At 39.6% G+C, this 27,776-nt stretch overlaps 1 protein-coding gene across 1 annotated transcript in view; it reads left to right on the top strand.

The window, feature by feature from the left end:
* TAFA1 (TAFA chemokine like family member 1) overlaps positions 1-27,055 on the top strand; it is a 542,679-nt gene extending 515,624 nt beyond the window's left edge. The window contains exons 4-5 of the mRNA XM_029049804.2: positions 17,510-17,634; positions 24,633-27,055. Of these exons, the coding sequence (XP_028905637.1) occupies positions 17,510-17,634; positions 24,633-24,650 (143 nt within the window). The 3' untranslated portion in view covers positions 24,651-27,055. The remainder of the gene's footprint in view (positions 1-17,509; positions 17,635-24,632) is intronic.
* The last annotated feature ends 721 nt before the right edge of the window (positions 27,056-27,776 follow it).

The raw sequence follows: 27,776 nt of genomic DNA, 5'->3' as shown, positions 1-27,776 counted from the left end.
AATTCACACAGCAGACATGTGGCAGAGCCAGAATTAGAACCCAGGACCATCTGAATCCCAGGCCTATGCTCTATCCTTTAAGTCATGCTGCTTCCCAAGGTGTAGCCTAGGCAGCAGTGATGGTAGCATCTTGGGAGAGATGCCCCTTCCCCTCCCATCCTGTCCTGGTCCAACCCTGTGCTCATTCCCATGACTTCGACAGGGGCATAGAGATGGGGAAACAAACAGAGAAGGAAAAAGACTGGTGGAGAAGGCGGCAGGAAAGTCACTGAGTACAGAGGAGGGTAGCAGGAGGGCAGGGCGAAGGGAGAGGAGGTTTGGAAAGGTATTGACCTACTTGGAGCAATCGGATGAGGTAATTCAGTACAGAGTGTGGAAAATATCTCTTGGCTGCACATATTGTAGGGTGTTCATAACTCAGGGGATACCTGTATAACTCTATCCCTAAATCCCCAGGAATCGCTTCTCATTACAAAGAACAGGGCAAGTATTGACTCCATTAAACATTTATGCCATGTTAACAGGTCAGCTGATGAACATAATTAAATTGACAAGTGGAAAAGATTTTTTTCTCTTAATCACCTTGTCAAATATAGTACAGAATGAGAATATCTCAACCACAAGATGATGGAACAAAGTCAAAGCTTGGTTTTTTACAGGCAATACACTCTATGGGAGATGGAGTTTCTCTGGCACTGAGCAGGGTTCAGTCAGCAGAATCCCATAGGCTTTGAAAAATAGGTTATGGGTGACAGAGCGTTTCCACTTCAACTTGGATGAGCATCAGAGATAGTGGCATATACAAGTGTACATTGTGCTGTCCAACCTCTCGCTCACATCCTGCCTGGGTGTCCGCCTGGAGCGCTCTCCCTCCTCATATCTGACAATTACTCTCCCTCCCCTTAAAGGCTTCATTGAGGGCATATCTCCTCCATGAGGTCTTCCCTGACTAAATCCTCCTTTCCTCTTCTTCCATTCCCTTCTGCATCACCCTGACCTGCTCCCTTTATTCATCACCCTTCCCAGCCCCACAGCACTTATATACATATCCGTAATTTATTTCAACATCTGTCTCCCCCTCGGGACTGTAAGCTCATTGTCAACAAGGAATGTGTCTGATTATTGTTGTATTGTACTGTCCCAAGCACTTAGTACAGTGCTCTGCATACAGTAAGTGCTCAATAAATACAATTGACTGACTGACTCACCTCCTCACTTGAGTCCTTAACATGGATGGGTTTAGGGAAAGAGAAGGCATCTTTCCCATCCTCAGAAAAAAAACATAAGAAAATGCAAGAGGTGGAGCTTGTTTCACTTGGTTTTCTCAATGCCGATGGGTAACTGGAGCAGCTTTAGCTCCAGCTGCTGCAGCTCTGACTGCTGTGGCTGCTGCTTTGGCGGCTGTGATTGCAGTTGCTGCTATTGCTGCTGTTGTGTGCTAGGGCACTGTACTATTCTCTTAGACCACGATAATCTTCCAGCCCATTCCTGTGTATGTAGAGAAGTAGCATGGCTTAATGGGAAGAGCATGGGTTTGGGAGTCAGAAGGTCATGGATTCTAATCCCGGATCTGCCACTTGTCAGCTGTGTGACTTTGGGCAAGTCGCTTAACTTCTCTGTGCCTCAGTGACCTCATCTGTAAAATTGGGACTAAGACTGGGAGCCCCACGTGGGACAACCTGATTACCTTGTGTCTACCCCAGTGCTTAGAACAGTGCTCAGCACATAGTAAGCCCTTATCAAATACCATCATCATCATTATCATTATTACAGCAACCAGCAACAGCTTCTTGATTCGATAGATGACATCAGGGAAGGAAAAAAAAAGGAACCATCTCTTTTTGGAGAAAGAGAGGGAGGAGGAATAGGACAGGAAGAGGAAAAATGAGGAGGAGGTGTGAGTGGTAGGGGATAAGAGAGAAAGACAGAGAAAGAAAGAGAGAGAATGTGAGCAATGACCATGCCCTAGAATTCTCAGGTTAAGCATGACATAGTCAGTCCAGGGTTACTTTTAAGGTTAAGGGGGCTGAACATGATGCCTCAAACACAGATCAACTTTCAAAATAGAAAACCTGAGTAAAAGTCAGAAAAGAGATATCGGCCTTCCTCCAAGGAGTTGCTTGAGTTCATAGAAAGCAATACAGGTCAATGGGGAAACAGCAGTCACGAGGAACTGAAATGAAACGGAAAAGCAGTGTAGTCTACTGGAGAGAGCATGAGCCTGCGAGTTAGAGGATCTGTGTTCTAATCTGACCCTGCCACTTGTCTGCTATGTGATCATGGGCAAGTCACTTAAGTTCTCTGGGCCTCAGTTACCTCAACTGTAAAATGGGGATGAAGACTGTGAGCCCCATGCGGGGCATGGACTGAGTTCAACCCGATTAGCTTGGATCTACCCCAGCACTTAGTACAGTGCCTGGTAGATAATTAGTGCTTAACAAATACCATTAAAAATATTAGAGTTCTCTAGTAAAAGTAGCAGTGGGCCACTGCACTCCAGGACTCTAACCCACCATCTGTTTTCTAGGCAGGTCAGGGAAATGCTGCCCCGAGAGTCTCGAGAGAGTGATCGCTCCTCTCATTCTGGATGAATGCAGACATCTCATGAGTGAGTGCCAAAATTAGGGATAATCATTTCCAAATCCTTCTTAACCCTGGGGCATCTGTAGCTGTGACGCATGAGGAACATCCTGAGAAATCGTCAAGATGTGAAACCCAGAGATTAACCTTTGCATATTTATTAAAGGAGCTTGAGGCCCTCCAACCCTGTTCTTTCAGGCAGGAAACTAGAAAGAAAGATATAAGCTTGCTTTGTCATCACTGTCCACAGCCTATCCTAGGAACAAGTGTACAATCGATTGATAGTATTTATTGAGCACCTACTTTTAGCAGGGCATTCTACTTAGATGGAAGCAGCATAGAGTAGAGGACAGAGCACAGGCCTTGGAGTCAGAAGGCCATGAGTTCTAATCCTAGCTCTGCCACTTGTCTGCTGTGTGACTTTGAGCAAGTCACTTCACTTCTCTGTGCCTCAATTAACTCATTTGGAAAATGGGGATTGAGACTGTAAGCCCCACATTGGACAGGGACTGTGTCCAACCCGATTTGTTTGTATCCACCCCAGCAACCACTTCACTACTTCACTGAGTAAACAATTTGTTAGTTTCATAAACAAATGTTTGCAAACATTTCAGTTGCTAGACTGTGTCTAACCTGATTTACTTGTATCTACCCCAGCACTTAGTACAGTGCCTGGCACATAGCAAGTGCTTAACAAATAACATTAAAAAATAGAGTAAATAGAAACAATTCCTGCTCTCAAGGAGCTTAAAGTCTAGCGTATACATTTTCTTTCACATTTGAAGGACAACAAAACACTTGGACTTGCCCTCCCGGTGTATCATGTAAATTTCCTGCAGTCTTCCATGCTCACAAGGAAAGCTTCCTGGCCAAATTTCACATCCAAATGATGTCATCCAGTATGTGTGATATTTTGGTAGCAACCAAAATGTGTGCAAGCATTTGTTGGTTTTGAACAGGCTGTTTGAGTCTCTTCAGATGGGTAACCAACTCAACTTCAACTTTTCTGAGACCAGTGGAGGGTTGCTGGCAATGAAATGAATTCCAGCCCCTGCTTATTCCTAAAATCACACTTAGATCCTTCCTGTGGAAAACAGGGTTCTGCAGAAAATGCATTATGTTGAGGGCACCCCAAGGACAGGTTTAGGTTTTTGGGTCTTCACTACTGAGACCATTTACAACACATCCTGTGACCCATGTATCTACAGAAACAAAGGGCCTGGAAGAGTTTGGGAAACAGCCCTCAATTATGTGTTCTAATTTGCAGTGGGAATTTAAAACACCTGAGCAGCCCATGGGTCTCATATTAGAGAAGGTAAGTGTCTTATTCATGCTGCTTTGCTGGACCATGTTTGCCACCTGCTTGTAGCCCAACATCCTGATTGTGTAGTGAAAGTCAAGGTACACACAAAAGGAATGGGGGGAGCCATGGATAATGAGCTAAGCAGATGTTCAACAGGGTCCATTTGGAGATTTACCCCCTCCCCATTTCTTGTTCTCTCTCTTAATTAACATTTTCAAGCCCAAACAGTTCTTCCAGATCTTCCCCAGCAGCAGGGAGGAACAGTAATTTGTCTCATTATGGACAACTGAAAAACAAAGTGGAAAGTGTGATGATAATTAGTAGCACACTGCTCCTTGTGGCTTGCCGTCAGATCGTTGTTTCTAGTCTGTAAACTCATTGTGGGCAGGGAATGTGTCTATGACTGTTGTGCACTCTCCCAAGTGCTTAGTACAGTGCTCTGCACACTGTAAGTGCTCAATTAATATGATTGAATGAATTGTTGACCTTAACAATGAAATGCTGTTTCTGTGTCACGATGCCTATATAAGAGGGCATCAGAGTCCAGTCACGAATATTCAGATAGTGCTGGCTGTGATATGCCAGCCCACAACACCCAGATACATGGTCAAAACTTCCTCATGTGTGCACAACTTCCTGCCCCTTCAGAAAGATATCAGGACAACAGAGAATCACAGTAGTTACAAATAGATTTCAGGGGAGCTAGCCCTGAGTCAGCATGGAGTAACTTATGTATCTGTACATCTATTTAGCTATAGATATATTTGTTTTAATTGATTCTTTCACCAAATTAGTAAAGACAATTTTCATAAGACTTAGCACTGTCCTCACCACTGCCAAAGTCCTACTAGAAGAATTATTTACGCAATGGGGCCTTCCTCACGAGTCAATTCAGACTAAATATCACCTTTTGTGTTTAAGAGCATGATGTAGCTTACCATGCTGCTTAGCATAGGCCTAAAATATCATATCACTTTTTCTCAGTGCTTCTGATCTGGTCCACAGGACTGATGATCATGCTGGAGATAGACTGTGTCCCTCAGAGTGGGAGAGAAAGGGAAAGCAAACTTCCTAAGATGCTCACAGATCACAGATTAGAACTACAGGTTATTCCTCCCATGAAGCTATTAATGGATGGGAACATAGATGTCTACCATAGGTAATGTACCCCTCCCCCCAACTGATACCTGTCTTCTAAGTCTCTTGAGGTTCCCTGCTTGTCTCTCCAGTGTCCCCCACCACCCCCAGCCAGATTGCTACATATCATGGGTTCATTCATTCATTCATTCAATAGTATTTATTGAGCACTTACTATGTGCAGAGCACTACACTAAGTGCTTGGAATGTACAATTCAGCAACAGATAGAGACAGTCCCTGCCCCAAAACAGGCTCACAGTCTAAACTCTAATCCCAGCTCCACCACTTGTCTGCTTTGAGACCCTGGGCAAATCACTTAACTTTTCTGTGCCTCAGTTACCTCATCTGTAAAATGGGGATTGAGACTGTGAGCCCCACATTGGAAAGGGACTGTGTCCAACCCAATTTGCTTGTACCCAACCCAGCCAGTGCTTAGTACAGTGTCTGGCACAGACTAAGTACTTAACAAATACCACAATTATTATTATCCATTCCTCACACTGGATCAGGGTGTGGAGGTACTCACCCAGCTCAGGCCCTGGATTTGGCTGTGAGGCAGCCCATGCTCCAGCATTGTACTTCTATCAGAACCTTTAAAGCATAGTACTGCCCAACAGAAAAGGCTGCAGACCACAGCAGGCCAGGTTAAAGGGATGCATTACTTAATAACTGTGAAGGTGGAGGCAATTCAGAAATGAGCAGCCCAATACTTCAAAAGGCATGTCAGTGAGCAGGAGTGGATCACTGGAGATAGGGTCATAGTTAGAAATTAGGTTTAGAAGGGCAAACTTTTCCACCTGGATTCAATGGAACTTTCCATATTATTGACATATATAGTCCCAATGTGTATCTGCTATGGCTAAGTAATAGTCATAAAGGTACAAAGAAATTGTTTCATATTAACCCAGTTGAAGTTGTTTACAGGAGAGGAATAGATTTGTTTGATTTGCAGGAAGAAAGAGACTTCTTCCCACCATGTGCCTTGGGAAGACCCAATTGAACCCTAGGATAAGCCTGGAGAATTCCTTCAACACCTGGACAGCTGAGGGGCTATATTTCCTCCAAGTGAACTATTAGGATCAGCAGACACTGGCTAAGTTGACACTGACCATTTCTTTATTATTGCTGGTTCCTTTTATGGGTATTCCTTTGATTCCCTACTACTGTATCCACACTGTCACTGTTTCTTGGTGAAGAACAAATATTTGCATTTATTTCAGATGCACCAAACATCCCATTGAGCCACCCTTTCTTACAAACCCCATTTTCTAGAAATTTGTACTAAGGAGATAGTTGACTGGCAGGTTTCATAACAGACCACTAAACTTTATCCACAATTTTACAATGTTCTGGCCTACAGTCAGACTTAGTGAAGTTAGAGAGCAATACATGGTCAGTAGAGAAGCAATAGATTATTATTATGGTATTTGTTAAGTGCTTATTATATGTTAAGCATGGTTCTAAGTGCTGGGATAGGTACAAGCAGTACAAGCTTATCAGGTTGGACACAGTTCCTGTCCCAAATGGAGCTCTCACAATCTAAATAGGATCAGGAACATATAGTTATTCCTGTTTTTTCTGTTGAGAAAATAGAGTCCCAGAGAAGTGAAGTGACTTCCCCAAGGTCACAAGGCAGACAAGTAATGAAGCTTAGTACCCAGGTCCTCTGCTTCCCAGGCCTGTTTTCTATCCACTAGGCTACACTGCTTTCATGTGGTAGAGATCCATAGTAGCAGGTACTGAGACAAAAAAAGGGTGTCTTGCAGGCCATCTATGACCTTGCTGTCACAGCTCTAGCCACAAGAACAGGCTGGTGCTCACTATGGGTGCATCATTAAGCTGGTACCATGTAGGAACCTGAGGCTAATAATAGTCAAGATGATGGCTATGCATAGGTGTGTGTAGCCTCTTTCTCCTAATACTGCAGGACCACAAGACGGACAGTGCTGGCAGAAGCTGGTTGATTAAATGATCAAGCCCTAATTAGAGGTGTAACTGAGGTCAAAGGAAACAGAAGAGGAAGTAGGAAGCTTATTTGTGCAGTATCTGCTGCTGGAAACTATATTTCCCAATCCATCAATCAATCATATTTATTGAGTACATTCTCTGTGCAGAGCACTGTACTAAGTGTTTGAGAGAGTACAATATAAGAGAGTTCATAGATACAATTCCTGCTCACAAGGCCCAGAATCCTCTGGGAATGAAATCCAATCAGAAAGAGGGCAGAACTTTTCAAAATCAGAAGGAGAGGGTCTTACAGCTCTGTCTCTACCTTTTCCTCTTCCCCTCTGCTAACTCATGCTCTGACAGCCATCCTGAATAACCAGCTTTACAAAGTGAATTTTAAGTACATGGGCTTAGGCCCCAGAAAGTTTTTGGATCTAAATAACTTGGTATTTTTCTGGAAGTTTGTGTACTCATGATATGGAATGTATGTATTGTAACCTGTATAATTAGTGGAATGCAAGCATTTGGATCTGGTTATGCCTTCTCTTTTCACTTTGCTTTAAACTAAACTTCTGTGCCTGTGCTTCAAATGTTTTTAAAACTGTCTAGAGGAATGATGAATTTCTCCCTAGCTCTTTCACCTTTCACTGAATGTCACATGGCTGGTGAATACTGCTATACAGTTTGGAACCTTCATCTGAGACATTTTATTAAATGTCTCAAATTAAATGAGACAATATTATTAAAGATATGGACATGTTATTTGTAATTATAATAATAGTTCTGGTATTTGTTAAGTGCTTACTATGTGTCAGACACTGTACTAAGCAGTGGGGTGGATACAAGCAAATTGGAGTAGACACAGACCTTACAGAGATTTAACACCACTGGTATATCTTGGCCCTGGAATCTGTTAAAACAATTTAGATGCCTTAAAAGATTTATCAAGATCTTGAGATTAATCCATGATGTCATGATGGGCCATATCAGAATTGAAGTGGCTTTGTCCAGCCCTTTCTCCTTCACTAGTGGGGTAAAATAGAGTTGTGTTCTGAACCAATCTTGTTCAACCTATTCTACAGAATCAGGCACAAAGATGTAGCAAGGAGTGTGGAAGCCAGTTGTCAGGATACAATTCCAATCCTCCAGGAAATGCTTTCAACTCACAAGGCTGAGTGCATCATCCAAAGTCCTGGAATTACTCAAGGAAGAGTTCCTATACCTTAATAATTGTGTACTAGTAGCACACACCCAAGGAAACAAATAGTTTATTATGACCCACTTCTGAGAATTGGCAAAGCACTATGGACTGACAATTAGTTTTTTAAAGACCAAGGTTATATACCAGCCTGTACATGGCATACCCTATATAATGGATCTCCATCAATGACACAGACCAGAATTTTGGCAGCGAATTCTGCTAATGACAAGATGACAGACAAGGCGGTAGACAACAGAATCAAGGCTAGTATGTCCTTTGGGAGACAGAGTGTGGTGCCAACATGGTATGAGAATTCAGACTAAACTGAAGGCCAACAAAGCAATTGTAGGGGTTGATGTTCTTTATGGCTACAAGACCTGAGTCTACCACAAACACTGCATATATCTCACCACCAACCTCTTGCCCATGTCCTGCCTCTGGCCTGGAACACCCTCTCTCCTCAAATCTGACACTCTCCCCACTTTCAGAGCCTTACTGAAGGCACATCTCTTCCAGGAGGCCTTCCCTGAATAAGCCCCCACCTTTCCTCTTCTCCCACTCCCTTCTACATCACCCTGACCTGCTCCCTCTGTTCTTCCCCCTTCCCAGCCCCACAGCATTTATGTACATATCTGTAATTTTTTTAATATTAATGTCTGCCTCCCCTCATCTAGACTGGTGTCTGTTTTTTGTTGTATTGTAGTCTCCCAAGCGCTTAGTACAGTGCTTTGCATATAATAAGCCCTCAATAAATATGATTAATGAATAAATGAATGACTTCTCAAGTCATCACACCTCTGCCACCTATGCGCCATACTTGATCACAAATAATTAGGTCCTGGCATACAGTCAGTCATTGAAGAAATCCCACCTACCACCTACTACTAGACAGACCTGTGAGGAATATAGATGATCAATCAATCAATTGTATTTATTGAGCGCTTACTGTGTGCAGAACAGTGTCCTAAGAGTTTTGTGGAGTATAATATAACAGAGTTCATAAACACCCAAACAGCTGCTCTCTGATGCTCTTTGGTAGATAGAAGAAATCATTTTAGGACATAATCAACCAAGCAACAACTTTAAGAGGTTTCAAAACAAAGAGTGAGAAATTAAATGGCACCAGTTACTGTGGGTAACATTGCACACCAGGGAAAAATGATTCTCATTCACATATCGGTCTGAACTACCACACGTGCACATTGGTCAAAATATTTCTTTGGTACTATCACATTTGATTTCAAGGCCATATATTTAAAGCAGTCCTTAGTATTAAAAGATGACACCATTGATTGTGATCCTATCTATGAATGTAGGTGAATCAGTAAAACCTAATGTGTGACCAAGCTATTGCACAGTCACTTGATGTAATGCCCTATATGCTGATAAATTTGGGACTTTCAGTTTTTGTCATTCTAAATGCTGTCTGATTGCCGCTTGCTAGATCCAAACTTCCTGAAGTTTCTGCTTAAGGAAAGTAACGCCATTCATGAGATCTACTCTTTAGACTAGTCTGTCTACTGCTATTACCTGATCTCTGATCTCTCTTCTTCTCTGCAGTCTTGCATTTCCTCCTGCCTTCAGGACATCTCTACTTGGATATCTTGCCAACACCTCAACTTTAACATGTACAAAACAGAACCCCTCATATTCCCACCCAAAACCTGTCCTATCCCTGACTTTTCCATCACTGTAGACAGCACCACGATCCTCCCTGTCTCACAAGCCCATAACCTTGGCATTATCCTCTACTCATCTCTCGCATTCAATCCGCATATTCCATCTTTCACAAAATCCTGTCAATTCAACTCCCATAACATTGCTAAATTCTACCCTTTTCTCTCCATCCAAACTGCTACCACATTAATCCAAGCACTTAGCCCATCCCTCCTTTATTACTGTATCAGCCTCTTTGCTGACCTCCCTGCCTCCTGACTCTCCCCACTCCAGTCCATACTTCACTAGACACAAGATAATCAGATCCCACATGGGGTTTACAGTCTAAGTAGGAGGGAGGACAGGTATCGAATCCCTGTTTTGCAGGTGAGGGAATTGAGGCAGAGAGAAGTTAAGCAACTTGCCCAAGGTCACACAGTAGGTATGTGGCAGGGCTGGGATTAGAACCCATGGCCTCTTACTCCCAGGCCCATGTTCTTTCCAGCATGCCATGCTGCTTCTCTGATACATTATATTGAGACTAGAATTGACTATGTCTCTAAAATGTTGGCTCTGCCCTTACAGCTTGTTTATGCTTCATTTCAACTCACTATATGGAAAATTGCCTGTGTATCTTGCTATAGTCTATGCTCGAATTCTAAACCCATTGAAATTGCATGGTGATAGAACCTCATTACCCAAATGCTAGCCAACTTGACAATGTTCCCAAAACTTGTTGGTGATTCATTATATTTGATAAACACAGCCTTATATTTAAAATTACTTAAGAAGCTGAATATGTATTTTGTGGTAGATCCAGATCTTACAGCCACTACAACTTTGTCAACCTTTAATTTGGTCTGAACCTTGATTGTTATTATTTTCATACTCTGTTAATCTCCCACAGGGCATAGTAGACTTCTTAATTGTTATATGAATCTTTGTCTCTCCATACACCGTTGAACAATGTTTTGCCTGTTCAGGTTAGGTGACTTTATTCAACTCTGTCTTGCCTATAAGAACCAGTGGTTGTGTTTAGGATTTCTATAACACTGTGCAGACTCTGTGAAATGGTCTCTAATAGTAGTAATGGTACTTGTTAAGCACTTACTATGTGCCAAGCACAGTAATAAGTGCTAAGGTAGATACAAGTCAGTCAATTTGGACACAGTCCCTGTTTTACAGTCTAAGTAGGATTTAATCCCTATTTTATCCCTATTTTATATATGAGGTAACTGAGGCATAGGGAAGTTAAGTTACTTGCCCAAGGTAACAGAGGAGGCAAGTGACAGAGCTGGGATTAGAATGCAGATCATCTGACTCCCAGGCCCATAACCTTTCCACTAGGCATGTTGCTTCTCCTTATCTGCATTCCTTCTTGGGTATTTGCCACCAGATTGCCATCATCAGAACACAAAGCTCCTGGAAGACCAACTCAAAGACTTTTGATACAAAACACACAAAGTAAGCTAGAGACTTGTATTGGCCTGATAACCAGAATTCGCCGAAGAACTATGTATTTTTAACGGGGTACAGAAACAGGAAAAGAAGGAGGAGTCAGACATCCAAATCCTTGTTGTTTCTTTTTTTGAAAAATGGAGCATTGGAAGTTTTTAGTCATGTGGCTTGGAGAGAAAAATTACAAGTTTTGAGAACTATCTCATTTAGCTAGGTCAATTCATCATTTTTGTAAAAGTGCATGGCATATTGAAATAACATTTGACTGAAAAAATGCATAGTGATTAATGGTCTTACAACTTTTCTCTCTGAAACACAAATACAAAAAATATATTCATCCACTAACATATTCACAAACTCTCACAAGTTATTGAAGTATGTGGATGTTTCAATGAATTATGATTTTACTTTCTAGCTTTCAAAAAAATCCACTTCTTTCTGCTTGCTCCTTTTGCCAATTCTTTAAGTAGGCATTTCAGCTCCACTTTCAAAAAGAGGCTTAGCCACTTAGACATGGATACATTGACATATATACAGTCATTTTGTGTGAGCTTTCTGAAATGCTTGTGGTCACAAGTCCTTATGCTATCAGATTCTTGCCACTGAACTAGTTTACATTTATCAGTTTGGACTAAAACAGTATTTTTGGTTCACACAATTTGTTCCAGTATCTCTGATATGTTTACTGCAAAAAAAAGTATGAAAATGCAGATAATCCTAGCATCTTCCTCAGAAAAGGCCAAACTAAAGAATGAATTGTTCACACTCCATCCCTGAATGAATTTTTTACCCTATGATGACAAAGGCTGTTTTTCTGGTTTTCTGGTTTTGACAGCTATGAAAAAAACCCACTGTTTTTCAGGCTCTTAAATCTCATCTAAAAATTTCCTGCTCATTTTCCTTATCTGGTAAAGGGGAAGGGTGTCCATAGCATGGTTCTATTACACTATTTTGGTTGTATAAATATAGAATTTTTACCCACAGAGATTTCAAGGTATTCCTCTTGTCTGGTAAGTCCTTTAGGTTATCACCTTTCTTTCTGCTCATCCTTGGCTTTCCAGTAGAGTTACTGCCTTGCAGCTCTATGTTCCATTGGGTTTCTTTTCTAATATACATGGTATTGGCTAAGATTTTATTTTGTTCTAAGCAGTCAATCAGTCAATTGTATTTATTGAGCTCTTACTGTGGAGAGTACAGTATAACAGTATAACAGAGATATTCCCTGCCCACAAAGAGCTTACAGTAGAGGCTTAGCATTATACTAAGTGCTGGGGTAGATACAATATAAGTAAATTGGACACAGTCCCTGTCCCACATGGGGCTCAGAGTCTGTAGAACTGTCCACTCAGTATCTAAAGCATTGTGATATCAGTTGAAGAGTGGAGCCTTTCTGAAGAGATTCACTTCCTTTTTCTTTCAGATAGATATTCTTATTTCCTAGGAGCAGGTATTCATATGTGTTACACCAGGAACAATAAATTAGATAGCCCTACTCTCTTGCTGGGCTTCTGTCTGCATTTTCTAGTTCAAGAGTCTATTTTAGGTCAAGGTAGTTAGTCATCTATCTCTTAGGTGAGGCAAATAATCCAACTAAGTAAGGAAACTAGTCTTACCTTGTCTCTCTTTCTCTCTCTCTTAATTACTAGCCTATTTGGTTTATATTTCTGACCTGTGTTTAGATGAGGTTTCTGGCTGCAAATCTAGAAGCAGCATGGTCTAGTGGAAAGAACATGGGCCTGGGAGTCAGAGAGTCTGGGTTCTAATCCTGGCTCTGCCACTTGCCTGCTGTGTGACCTTGGGCAAGTCATTTCACTTTTCTGTGCCTCAGTTTTCTAATCTTGAAAACGGGGATTTACACAGTGAGCCCCATGTGGGATACAGACTGAGTCAATCTGCGTATACTGTATTTGCCCCAGCACTTAGTAGAGCGCTTGGCACATAGAGTAAGTTCCTAACAAATATCACAATTATTATTATTATTAAGTGTAAGTACCAAGCTTAGTTTAGCAGGGCTTTTAAAGAGATTTGATAGCTAGATAATTTAAAATAATTCCTTCAGCAAATGCGTGGGAAAACTGTAGTGTTAGCTGTTCCTTGCCACTCCTATTCCCAAGATCTCTCTTAGATTATATAAATTTTGTGTCGGTAAACTGGAGAAAGAAGAACCATGGATAAAAATGGCATCTGTGATTTTAGAACTCCCTTAGAGAAAACTGTGCAAGCCTAGTTTGGATACATGTAAACCCTATTTCATTTAAACTGAATGAGGCTCAGCGCCAATAAGTCTGTATATTCGTTTGTTCTCAACAAACTTGAACTGTTTACATGATAACTTATCCAGCTAGAAGCAACATTATGACAGTTAAGAAAGCATGCAAAACAATAGTACTAATGGAAATGAATATGTTAAAGTACACCTAAAGATGATTTAAATTTTCATAGTATTCTACATATAATACAGATTTCAGCATAGAGATGACTGATGAAGGTAAATAGCACTGCTGTAAGCTTAATGGGTAGGTTACTGGACTCCAGGCATGTAGAAATGAGTGACCCATTCAATGTTACAAGAAACAACAGCAATTTAAAACAATTTCTTTGACTGAGATGTATATGTAGAGATACATAGTCATATACATGAGATATCACTATATATATATATATACACACATACATATATATATGTGTATTCATGTGTATTCATGGCATGGATGACCTGTATAGATAATGCCTATACTACTAGCAGTGGTCGGTAACACTGAATAGAAATATATTCTTCTTCCTACTAAAAGTCGGTTGGAAGAATGAGATACATTCAGTTATGCTACAGAGAAGTGTGATTTCATCAAAATGCACTTAGAATGGCCACCCCAGTTATCACTTCCAAGAGATTATTACTAGCTTCAGGCAGCTATTGTTGTGGGAAAGTATTTTTCCCCAAGAATCATTGCATTTTCAAATCTTTCAATTAAGCCCAGTATGCGGGTTTCAAGAATCATTTCTTTTTATTCTTCTTACATCTTCATCTAGGAGATATATGCACATTTAAGTGTACCTAAAAACTGCTTTGCTGGTTTTGCAGCATTGTGCGTTGGCACCGAGAGGCAAGAGAGTATTAATAAGGACAGAGAATTAGGTGTGGGCCTGTCAGAAGAGCGCAGAGTTAGTGAAGGTTGATCTAGCTGGCAGTAGTTCATATTTCATGTGCTTCAGTGGAAAACCAGTGACAAAATATTAAATTGCAGTAGTAGTGCTGAAAAAGGTAATTTTTCCCTTTGAGCAAAGATCAGAGAATTTCAGTACCTGGTGATTTAAATTCAGAAGAGCAATATTGAAAGATTAGGCGGAGGAATGTGACTGGCATATTTCTCAATCAGCATTAGCCAAAAGGGAGCCTCAAAAGCATAAGCCTTGCAAAACAAGACATGTGTCTGATGTAACCCAGAAGTTTGAAATATCACTTCCTTTACTGGCATCACGTGTGACTCTCACTCCTTCCCATCCGAACCTACACTTCATTGAGGTGCCATATTCATTCACCCTTCCTGCTCTCAGCTGTGGGTAAAAACCTACAAAGCCTTTAATAATAATAATGTTGGTATTTATTAAGCACTTACTATGTGCCGAGCACTGTTCTAAGCGCTGGGGTAGACACAGGGGAATCAGGTTGTCCCACGTGGGGCTCACAGTCTTAATCCTCATTTTACAGATGAGGGAACTGAGGCACAGAGAAGTTAAGTGACTTGCCCACAGTCACACAGCCGACAAGTGGCAGAGCTGGGATTCGAACTCATGAGCCCTGACTCCAAAGCCCGTGCTCTTTCCACTGAGCCACGCTGCTTCTCGTGGCTCTCCTTTCATACCCTGACCTCTGTTCAGGATGCACTTAAAATAACCTCTTTTCTAAACACCTTTTCCTTATTTTGCTTTTGTCTTTACATTAATTGCTCTCCTCATCTTTGCCTGTTCTGATGATTCTTGATCCGGGGATTGGGTAATGTGAGACCAAGAGAAGTTGCTACTGGCCTTAAGAGTTGAGGAAGGTGTGGACAAGGGTGATTTCCAACCACTGCCAAGCTCAAACTTCCCTACAGCCCATCTCTGCAGCCTCAATTATCCTCTTCATCAGGCCCAACTCCTTCCATCTGGGCTTACAGCCCCTGCCAGGATGAGCTCATCTTCTCATGGGAGAGGCTGGCTCAGTGAGGCCCACTTATATGTCTTCCAAGCCAGCTCCAATTCATACCACTGACCCCCTCATTTACAGTCAGTGACCCATTACAGCAAAATCACTCCTAAGTCCCAGCATCATCTGTTTGGGATGTCGGGGAAAATGTCACTGTGCATCACTAAGTTTCAAACTTGGGACTGCACGACCCAGCCATCCCTTTTCCCTCCCTACCCCTCAAGTCAGAGGTACAACGTCTCTTTCCCGTAGTCCCCCAAGAGAAGCAGCATGGCCTAGTGGAGAGAGCCTGGGCCTGGGACTCAGAAGGACCTGGGTTCTAATTCCAGCTCTGCCTCTTGTCTGCTGGGTGACCTTGGGCAAGTTGCTTCACTTCTCTGTGCCTCAGTTCCCTCATCTGAAAAATGGGGTTTAAGACTGTGAGTCCTATGTGGAATGGGGACAGTGCCCAACCTGATTAACTTGTATCTACCCCAGTGTTTAGTACAGTGCCTGGCACATAGTAAGCACTTAAATACCATAAAAAAAATTTTAAAAATGCAGCTCAAGTGAGTCATAGGGAAGCAGTGTTGCCTAGTGGAAAGAGCAAAGGCCTGGGAGTCAGGGGATCTGGATTCTATTCCTGGCTCTGCCACTTGCCTGCTGTGTGACCTTGGAAAAGTGGGCCTCAGTTCCCTCATCTGTAAAATGGGGACTAAGACACTGAGTCCCATGTGAAACAGGGAATTTGTCCAAAATGATTAGTTTGTATCTCCCACAGTGCTTGACACATAGTGGGGATTAAATCCTACTCTCTCCTACCTAAACTGTGAGCCCCATGCAGGACAGGGACTGTATCTAACCTGATAACTTTGAATCTACCCCAGCACTTAAAACAGTGCTTGGCACATAGCACCCAACGAATACCACTATTATTATAGTCTGGTGCTGGTGCAGAAGCATACAGCTGAAATTTTTCAGTCACATCTTGGAAAAGTTTGGTAAGAAACTTCCACGTAGTAACAGAATTGCCCCCTTCCCAAAGCCACTCCTTGACAAATAAGAACTCTTTTGGGATGTTTAATGTAAATAACTCACCATGGGAGAAAAAAGTAGAAGCATGGAATTTTTCATTCTTGTTGTTCAGTGGTGCATATTAGGAAGCCCAAAGAAACTGCCATTGCTGTTGTATCATGTGTCATTGTACGATAGGAGGTGAACATTAAGGCTTTTTCCTTTCCAACAAACCAAACAGTATATACAGCATGCACATAAGTAAGCTACGCCTCTAAATATGACCTCTTAACAGCTGAAGAATTGGTCTACTTTAAAATCAGCCAGTAGGAAATGAAATGAAAGGGACAATGATAGTTTTGTGTGTGTTTTTATTTGAGTGAGCTGATGAGTGAGAAAGCACACCAACCCTTTGGGAAGGAGCAGAAATCATTGCTCTGTGACCAGAAAGACTTCTCCTGGATAGTACACAAGATGTTGTGTATATACATTGAAAAATATGTTGTCTTCATTGCTTGGCCTACTGGATTTATTCAGTTTTAGGATGGTTTCGAGTCTTTAAAGGCACCAAAACACATTCAACCAATACAGACTATGGGCAACTGCCACTTTAAGAACTATGTCACTGGGGATTGTTCCTAGAGATAGTGATCCTCTCCAAAGGCCCAGTAATCTGCATGATCCCTCTCTTGAAGAAAATACTGAGAGATTATACATATGTGTATATTGATCAATATACTTCTATCTATAGATGTATACACACACTATAAATATACTAGCAACATAAATCTTCCTTAGGGTCCACAGAGAAAATCATTTGTATTTCATAGCATTCCACATTTCAATATAATATGGAACAAGTTACACTTGCTGATAACTTGGCTAGACAATGTTATTATATTCAAATTGTGGGACTTGTAAATGAAAATTGGACTTTTTTTTGGCCACTTAAAGTGAGCAGGACCCATGTTTTTCCTGGAAAATCTATTGCCAAAATAACTGATGATCCATTGAGATGAAGTTGTAAACATGCTCATTCCTTTTTAGCTTCCATAGTGATTGGGAAATGGTGGTGTGAGATGGAGCCCTGCCTAGAGGGAGAAGAGTGTAAGACATTGCCTGATAATTCTGGATGGATGTGTGCAACTGGCAATAAAATCAAGACCACCAGAGTAAGTTCATTTATTTTCATGTCTAGTGCATATGGATAGAAACTATTTACCTTCCAATTCCCTTCGGTCACAATCAGTCAATCCATTGATCATATTTATTGAGTACTTACCGTGTGCAGAGGAATGTGCTAAGCATTTGGGAGAGTATAATATAATAGGCGCATAAAGTTAAGTTTTGAATAGGAGAACGGCTGTTTCCCCTGCTGTCATGGCTCTTTAGTATACTTGCTAAATTTCCATCCACTAGAGATTGCATATTGAATCTTCATATGAATTTGGATTTTCAAATCGCTAAATAAGGCTGGGTCTCCACACCGAAAGTTAAGTGGATGGAGGAGGCAATTACCCTAATAATTTAGTGCAAAAATTGCATTTGTCTGAATTAAATGGGTAATAGGCAATGGTTATTTTCCCTAATTACCTAAAAAGAGATTTCAAAATTCTACTTCACATACATTAATTAGTCATATATTTGTTAAGCCCTTACTATACATGCTAAGCACTGAGGTAGACACAGAATAATTTGAACAGACAGGGTCCCTTCTGAAGACAAATTCAAAGAAAAATAGCAATAAATTTGGAGCAACAATAAGTAATTGAATCAACAAACCAAGTAGCAAAGATAAGATAAGCAAATACATCCTTCTTGGAAGGAACCTTCAGACTCCTCACTGCTGGAGGCAAAAAAAAAAAATGTCCTTAGGTACAAACCACTGCAGCTATCCCAGAATTCTAAAAGATATAAAGACAGAGAATTGGGCTTCAGGCACATGGTGGTATGTGGGGAAGGGGGTAAATGGTCCAGATATTGGACCACATTATCATTGAAAACCCTGACCTGGTGTCCCAAAGGCTATATAAAAAAAAAAAACAATTTTTCCATTCTGTTTATTTGGATCTCAAGGCTATGCCTACTCTGAACACAAACACATATACACATGCACACACAAAATCTGAAATAAAAAGTAATCTGAGTGGTCGGTTCTTCAAGGCCCAGCACATATTTCTAAAATAAATATTTGATGGAAAAACATTTTTGTCCCGATTATCTGCATGACAAGTTTAATCATTAGTGCCAAGTTACATTAGGGATTATTTCATTCATACATTCAATCAGATTCATTATATGCTTACTGTGTGCAGAACACTGTACTAAGCGTTTGGGAGAGTTCAACATAACAATAAACAGACACATTCCCTGCCCACAACGAGCGTACAGTCTATGTGGAAAAGAATGAGTGTTTTGACCCACCTGCGAGGTATCTTCAGGAACACTGACATCAGCATTCAGCTTGGTTGAGATCTGGGGGGTTTTCTAGCTCTCGGCCCTGACTCCCATTCTGCTTTCATATTAATCAGTCAAGCAATCATATTAATTGAGAGCTTACTATGTGTCAAGCACTTTACTAAGCACTTGCGAAAGTACAATATAACTATATAACTGAGCTGGTAGACACATTCATATAGGGGAGTTTAGGGCAATTGTCCCAGGGTTCAGGCAACCTGGCAGTGGGGTGATGAAAGTCATCAGCAACCCTGGGAAGCAATCCCAGGGAGGACTATTGGTCCAATTAGGAGGTGTATGTGAGGACAAGGTCTTACAAGAACAGAAAACAAAAACTGCCATATGACCTTAAGCCTAATGCATTTGAGTCCTTCTGCATTGTACTGCAAATGAAAAAATACTAGTAGCAACACCACCTATCATTAGCTGGGGCAAATATCACTGAGGCTGTTAAGAAATATAGAGCCCGTAAATCATTTTTAAAATGATTTAGTTTTCCCAACACTGAGTTGGTTATATTCTATTATTTCAACAGAATGGCAATAAAAGCATACTTTGGAAGAGTGGATTTTTCCAGGAAGGATGAAATCATATGTAATTTTGTTGAGAACACCAAAAGTCAGGGTTAAAATTAGGCATCTATTTTAGAATTTACTTTGTTCTGAATCATATTAGTCTTTCTTTTTGTAACTTGAGCATCCTTCTTAAAGTCCTCATTTAGGAAAAAAAGGCATTATTTCAGGACCTAGTGATCAGAAGCAAAAGTGATCCTGGACCAAACAGAACCCTGACCTTTTTCTGTACATTGATTTCTGAGAACTTCATGCAATAGTTGCCCTCATGTACAGCCCAGACATTCATCATCAAAATGACATATATCAGGATGAGGAAGAAGACAAAGCATAAAGTTCTCTATTATTCTTCATCATTATCTCTATTAATTAGCTTTTGATGTGACACAGAATCACTTCTTGTTAGTGGTCAAATAATCCGTCAATAGCTGGAAAACAGTTCTCCAGGTGAAAGGGAGAACACTTCTTAACATTAACCTCAATTCTTCACAAAGTAGTTCCCGGGGAAACAGCACCACAACACCCAGGAGCAGGCTAGGGGTTCCTCATTGCTTCCCACCTACCTCCGTGACCCTCTGATTTAGACAGACTTCACTTTAATTACTGAATCACTGCATTCCATAATTTGTTGCATTGAAAAGTTGTGTTGCTAGGGAAGCCTAGCTGCCAGAGTACTAGAGCCCCAAGGAGTCTTGGGGTGCCTGACTCTACCCAAAATTTGGGATGCCCTTGAGGAGTTTTCTTCCAGTTTACAAGCACTTCTAGGGATAGGGAAGAGTATAAGCATGGCTGAAATGGTTCCCAGTTCAGGGATTCTTACAAAGGATCTAGTACAGTGCCTGGCACATAGTGAGTGCTTAACAAATACTGGAAAAAAGGGACTTCACATAGCTCTCCAATCTATCAATTGACCAGAAGAATTTATTGAGCACTTACTCTGAGCAGAGTACTGTAGAGTTGTTATACATGATCCCTGAACTCAAGAAGTATACATTTCAAGGTGGCCCCAACCCCGAAACTCAGATGTTATTGACTAGAAATGCCATATTTCCAGCACCCAAAATCTATTGTTTGGTGGTCTCTGGTTAACTGTTAAAATGAACTAAGACTGCATTGTTAAAATTAATTAGAAATAGCTATCAAATCCAATAATAATTTAAATAATTCATGTATGGCTTAAATCACCAGTGAAACAATGCAAGAGCATTTTGAAATTAATATTGATGAATAGCATTAGACACTATATCTCTGCTCCTCCTAAACTCCATCAGCCAAGGCACTACATGGACTACCCGTAAGGAATATTCAGTGTCAGGTAATGATTTTTGGAATCATACTGGATTCATTAATATTCATGTGTGTGTTCCTAAGAAGCCACTATAGATTGCATTCATTTAAATTAAATATCTGCAGAAGTGGGTGTTCTGAAATGAGAAACATTCCCATAATTTGCCCATAGGAGCCATTTTAATTAGCTTGTGTGGGATGGCTGATGGGATTTGTTTCAGTTTCATTTTTCTTGAAAACTATTTTCTTGAAAGGAATGAGGCTGTCTTTCCATGATGTGATAGGCTTATACTTCTATCACAAATGAATTTGGTTAAGAAACACTGGGTCCAGTGGTTTTGAAATTTAATTTCATTTTAAGTTCTCTAGATGACTTGCATGTTGCCAGGGGAAAAAAAAAAGTCTTCCATTTTTTAAAATTAGAAATTTATCATTTCTTATTCCAATGAAACAGGTATTTTCAAATTGCATCATGCCCTCTAGCTAATCTATAAATGAAATCAGTTAAAACATTTGAAAATTTCATAAAATAAGATTTTAAAAGTTATCTGAATCAGAGGGTTTTGAGGATGAATATAAAACAGGTATTTAATAAAACTTTTAATGGTTTTTATACTGGAGAATGATTACTTTTTTTTAACTGACTGTTCAAATAGAGTGCATTTTAAAATATAAAGAAGCAGCATGGCCTAGTGTAAAGAGAAAGGACCTGGGAGTCAGAGGACCTGGGTTCTAATACTGACTCTACCATGAGTCTGATGTGTGACCTTGGGCAAGTCACTTAACTTCTCTGTGCCTCAGTTAGCTCATCTATAAAATTGGGATTAAATCCTATTCCATCTACTTAGACTGTCACAGGGACACAGTCTAAGTGGGACAGGGACTGTGTCCAACCTGATTAACTTATCTCTACCCCAATGCTTAAAACAGTGCTTGGCACATAGTAAGAGCCTAACAAGTACTATAAGTACTATTATTAATAAAATCCAAAAAAATGGCATCAATCCATTTTTGCCACATTCAGTTACAACAAAAAGGTGTGCATAAATCACACCGTGATAAATGAGATCTAAATCTAACCCTAAATCTGTGTTTTACCCCTCTGGAGGACAGGTGCAAACTTTTTAAAAACGAGTGATAAGGGTGAAATAAGCAGTCTTTGCTATTAACTATTAAGTTGGAAGGAATAGTGTAGATATGCATACATTTCAAAAATAGGAAATAAGAAGCATTCATACAATGTATTCAGGGAATAAAAAGGAGAAAAAAGAAGGCTTCTTTATATTGTTTCCCTCAAGAGAAAATAAATCAACTTGCTTGCTAATGATGCATTTTAAGCCTTGGCGCGATTCAGGTACAGTTCCTAATACTGGCTCTATCAGTTTAAGAATGAAGTCAAGCTAAAAAAAAAACAGGTCTAGAATGAGCAGTGTGGTAGTTTAAACCCTGTTCCAAGACAGGTCTTTAAAAGAAAGTACACTAGGGAATGAATTAAAAGCCCTCCATCTTTGCTTGATTACTTATGTGATCTTGTTGGAAACACTTTTTTTCACATTTGTTCTTCAGGATTACACTAGTAAGAGTGAGTTATGTATGTGCTTCCTAGGGCTACATATCCATTATTTTCCACTGAGAATCACAAATAGGCATGCAAACTTCTTTTTTCGGTATAGCCTTAAACTTTTCACATGGACAGGTAATTAAGCAATTCAGGGCCAAGACGTTAGCTGCTATGTAGCATTTCTTCAAAGTGATTTATTTTCTATCGTCATTACTAGTAGGAGCAAATACCTGAAATATTTGATTTTTTTTTTCATTTTCAGTTTGGAAACATCCCCAACTCTACCCTGGTTTCACTCTCTTCATTTGTTTTGTCAACAATTTAGGCTTAAGGAATAGCTTGAAAATGTTCAATAGAAAATTCTGGGTGACCAAAGCAGAGGGACATGGGAATCAACATGAACAGTCTGGGGTATTAACTAGCTTGAGCCAAAGTACCCAAAAACTGCCCAAATTTTCCTCGGAAGAAAGTGACTGGCCTTAAAGTCTTCCAAGATTTACCATCATTAAACTTCAGGGAAAGGGGAGATAGAATAACCTGGAAAATTCCTGAACTCTCCTGGTTTTATGATAGATTCAGGTTCACATAATGAAAATAAAAGGAATTTAGATTTGTGATTTCTCCAGTGGCTTTCAAATTCTTGTGGAAACTACTTTGATATGACCCTAATGTCCAACAGTTTGGTTGACAAAAGAAGCTCTTTCCCCTTTTTTCAATCTTTTAGACTCACATTTTTTATAATAATAATAATAAATAATTGTGGTATTTGTTAAGTGCTTACTATATGCCAAGCACTGTACTAAGTGCTGGGGTGGATACAAGCAAATCAGGTTGTCCCACGTGGGTCTCACATTCTCAATCCCCATTTTACAGATGAGGTAACTGAAGCCCAGAGAAGTGAAGTGACTTGCCCAAGGTCACACAGCAGACACGTGGCAGAGTCGGAATTAGAGCTCATGACTGTCTGACTCCCAGGCCCATGCTCTATCCACTACGCCATTGAAATATCAGTACTACTATACTGATTTTAGAACAGCTTGAATTTACTATTATAAGTGCTGTTTTTAACATGATTGTTGGAGATCCTGGAATAGGCCTGCATAGGAGGAGATGGCATGATAATAATAATAATAATGTTGGTATTTGTTAAGCGCTTACTAGGTGCAGAGCACTGTTCTAAGTGCTGGGGTAGATACAGGGTAATCAGGTTGTCCCACGTGAGGCTCACAGTTAATTCCCATTTTACAGATGAGGTAACTGAGGCACAGAGAAGTTAAGTGACTTGCCCACAGTCACAAAACTGATAAGTGGCAGAGCCGGGATTCAAACCCATGACCTCTGAGATTTTGAAAAAACAAACCAATGGATAATGGATTTCATGATTCATTGTGAAAATTATACTTTAAACCTTAGTGTTCTCCTTTGCATCTTAATGGGCGTGAGCTTGGGGATTAGTGTCTTTTTAATCACATCAGCATAGTACAGTGAGAAAATGTTACAGTGAATACATAAAGACAGGTTAGCTCAGCTGTGATACAAATTTCTTCATGTGTCTTCTAATTAGCATAGGAGGCTGTTGGGAGTGAATCTGGTGGCCCTTCTATTTCCACACCTGGAATTCCTCCCTGGGTGATCTATCTGTGAGACCAACCGGAGTAACAGTAAACTTGGGATAGGCTAGGAGAGCAGGAAGAGCCTGAGATGAATGTCAATCAGGTGAATAGACTTTTGGGATGCACCATTAGTGTTTCAATCAACCCTCTAGAGTTTATTTTTGTCTAATTCTGGAACCACTATCACTGGATTTGTGACTAGCATCAAGCCTGTCCCTTGTAGAAACATAGGCAAATGATATTCTAGTGATAAATATGCCTTATATATACACATCACTAGAGTTGCCTTAGCCAAAGAGCACCATTCACCCTTAATATAATAATAATAATTATGGCATTTGTTAAGTGCTTACTATATGCCAGGCACTCATCTAAGCACTGGAATATATCCAAGATAATCGGGTTGGACACAGTCCCCATCCCACAATAGGGCTCACACCTTAATCCCCATTTTACAGATGAGGGAACTGAGGCACAAAGAAGTGAAGTGACTTGCCCAAGGTCATACAGCAGACATGTGGCAAGTCAGGATTAGAACCCAGATTCTTCTGACTCCCAGGCCGGTTCTCTATCTACTAGGCCATGGTGCTTCTCTTAATATTCCATGACAACATTACTCACCACCATGCTATCTCTGTTTTGGGTTCATTTACTGAAATTTGCCATTTTTGAAATTTCAGATTCACCCAAGAACTTAACAGAAAGTCTCTCGTTGGATGTAGTGAAGGAAAACCACCAACCCAAGAGGACATCTAATTAAATTTTTAAACCATCTAAGCATTCACAAGCCAAATGGATTTCTAATTTGCACTTTGACTGTTTATCTTATAATCCTGGTGGTTTTATTGTGTGAAATGAAATGTCCTATTTCAAGAGCACCCTGAGTTTTGACAACACAGTGGAAAGTGAAGGAATGGCTCCTTTGGTAGAATTTTTGTGATTATGAAGTTTGAACAACCGTCCTATAATTTGGATCTATAATTTCCTTTATATCATGTATTATATATATAATATTTCAAAATATTATATATTCTCTTCAAGAAAAAAAATACCACACTTTGATGCGGCTTATGTACCACATTTTCTTTTTCCAATGGTGTAGAAGACATCTGCCTTTATGAGAAATAAACGAGTCAATGAAAAAGAAATGGTCTGCTAGATGGACTCCTAGAATTGGAGGACTCATGAAGATACTGAATCAAGAGCTTTCTTTTGTTTCTAGAGGATGGTTCAAGGAAATACATTCTTATGTTTTATTGTGTTCTGAAAGCTTTTTACTCTTGTGCAATATTAGCATGTTGGCTTAGCTTACATAACCATACTTTATATTCAATTGATATATATTAACAACTAGTTCTAACCTCTTCCAAGAAAATCTTTTTGGAATTATTAGCTATTCCACTAAGACAAAAACTAAGATTATTAAAGAACACCTACAATATGTTACTAAAACTTGGGCAGAGTTTGGGTTGATTGGATTTCCTTCACATTAAAGATATATGGTAAATACAGTGTCTCAAGACTTTGTATAGCTGTCCTAGACTGCAGTAAAATTCCTGATTAACTCCAAAGTTTTGCATCGTTTACTCCAGAGTGTTGTAAAGCTCTAAACTTTACCATGCCATTCAGTATGTAATATTTGGATTCCCCTCTTCCCAGAATTCCCAGATTAAAAAATTACAAAAGAAACACAAACTTGATATTACTAACAACATGGCAGTGTGGAACAAAACTAGGAATGTGTGAAATGTCTTCTCTCCAATCTAACTTATTTTTCTTTAGTTTTTGCAATTTGCTTTTACCTTACATAGCTGTCTCACACAGGTCTCCAGACACCCCTAATCAGTTTTAGCCCAGTGCAGAGTAACACTTCAGCTTGGTGCCCAAAAGTCAGTAAAATATTTCTCCCCAAACCTTTTTTCTCCTCCAGAGCAACCACTTCCACACCTAATATTTTGAGATCTAAAACTTTGTCAGTGTAATCACAGTGTTGTCCAGACCCGTGAGATGAAGTGTCAAACTGCAATGTCCTTAAGCTTTGTAAAGAAGTATCTAGCTACTCAAGATAAGAACGTTTGCATTTGTTTCATTAAAAAAAAGTTCAGACACATCTGACCTACTTTTGAAAAACCAAAATATGAATGTTTTTGATTTTGGGTTTTTTTTTTTATAAAACTCATCATTAAAAAAACAGCAATCTGGTTCCAAATTAGTGAATTTACTCTTTCTAAAGAGGCCTCTTCTTAGAACTTATTCCCTTATCTCACACTATAGAAATGTTCATCCAAATTCCAGATAAAAGTGAAACACATGGCATCTACTGATGTGGCCTGAAATCTAATTGAACATTTAAACACACTAACCCAAAGCAGATTTATTACACATACTGAAGGCAAATAGAATGAATTATTTAAATGTGGAAAAAGTGTCACTTATTACCTTGACAAGATTTCTTAGATGCATTCTTAAATCCTTCCTCGCCAGTAGGCAGAAACAACAAATGTTGTGAACATCTGCAAATCTTTGAAGTTACTGCAAAACCTTCATTTCAAATACTGTACTTAGAGTTTGACTTTCAGTTGAAAATGTTTAAGCAAATGTTAAAACCACAAAACGACGGACTGCCATATTAAAAGTATAATTAAAACAATATGTCAGTTCACATGCTTTCAGAGTGACACCACTTCTCCAAAAATCTCCAAGAATGTTCGCAGTTCTATGAAGGGTGGAGCTATGTGCTCAGAAAAAGTCTTTGGTCTTCAATTTCCTGTGACTGAGTCCTCCTGTCTCCAGAGTTCATGCATCCTCCTTTTGCCAATCCCTGTAATAGCAGGGCAAGAGCACAGGTGGTCTGGTAGGAAGAACCCACTTTGCAAAGCTGGGGAGAAGGCACTCAAATATTTGTAAATATAGTCGAGATGAATTTAGATTTGTCAGTGTCTTTTTCAGATGTATGAATCATCGAGTTGTGTTTAAATTAACATGTACAAGCTGGGAACGTTTAAAATACAGTAGATACTGTCTGCTTATTGATTCTTATTTATTGTGTAAAAACTTTATCAAATATCTCTGGTAATAAAAGCTCAGTGTGGTATGATTTTAATATTGATTTCAAAGTTTTACATAAAGCATGTTGATATATAAACTCATTGCTTCAGAAAATGCATGACGTTTAATATGAAGAAGTCGTATGAGTGAAAAAATGGTATATTCCATACTAATGTTCTAGGCAAAGATATTTAGAGTAAACTAAATTTCAATGATTGCTGTTTTTGTGTATCAGAATTATCGATAGTTTTGTGTTTAACAGATTTTGCAAACACATCCAGAACTTTATTACTTGGTATTTTTCTATTATAAAATAATTAACAATGTTTCTAACCATCATAAAAATTGGCACACATTACATTTCACATGGTAACTTTAACAGAGCTAAGTAGTAATTTCTAGTGCAATGTATTGTGTCAAAATAGAATTGTAACTGATATGTAAGTTATGGAGGGCATAAAATGGTTTGCATTGAGCGGCACATTAATCTCATTTAAATGTGGTAGTCTCTCCATAGTGATAGGTTAAATATCTTGTCATACTATGAGTCTCTCTTTTATCTATACCTGACAGTCACATTCCAATAAGTATTAGAACTTTCCTGACAGAGAACTGTGTCATGTTTATTTGGTAGTGTGCATTTTCTTGTTAGATATCTGAATTCAGAAAAAGAGCTAGTCTATATACATTTCTAAATAAACAACCACTGTAAAAATACCTGACTGTTCAAAAACTTGAGAAAAGTAGCCAGCGGTCATGCCACTCTACAATGGAAT

Source organism: Ornithorhynchus anatinus, chromosome X1, assembly GCF_004115215.2.
Source record: "Ornithorhynchus anatinus isolate Pmale09 chromosome X1, mOrnAna1.pri.v4, whole genome shotgun sequence".
Taxonomy (NCBI): Eukaryota; Metazoa; Chordata; class Mammalia; order Monotremata; family Ornithorhynchidae; genus Ornithorhynchus; species Ornithorhynchus anatinus.
The sequence above is the reverse complement of the archived record's forward strand: the minus strand, read 5'-3'. Positions and strand labels throughout refer to the sequence as shown.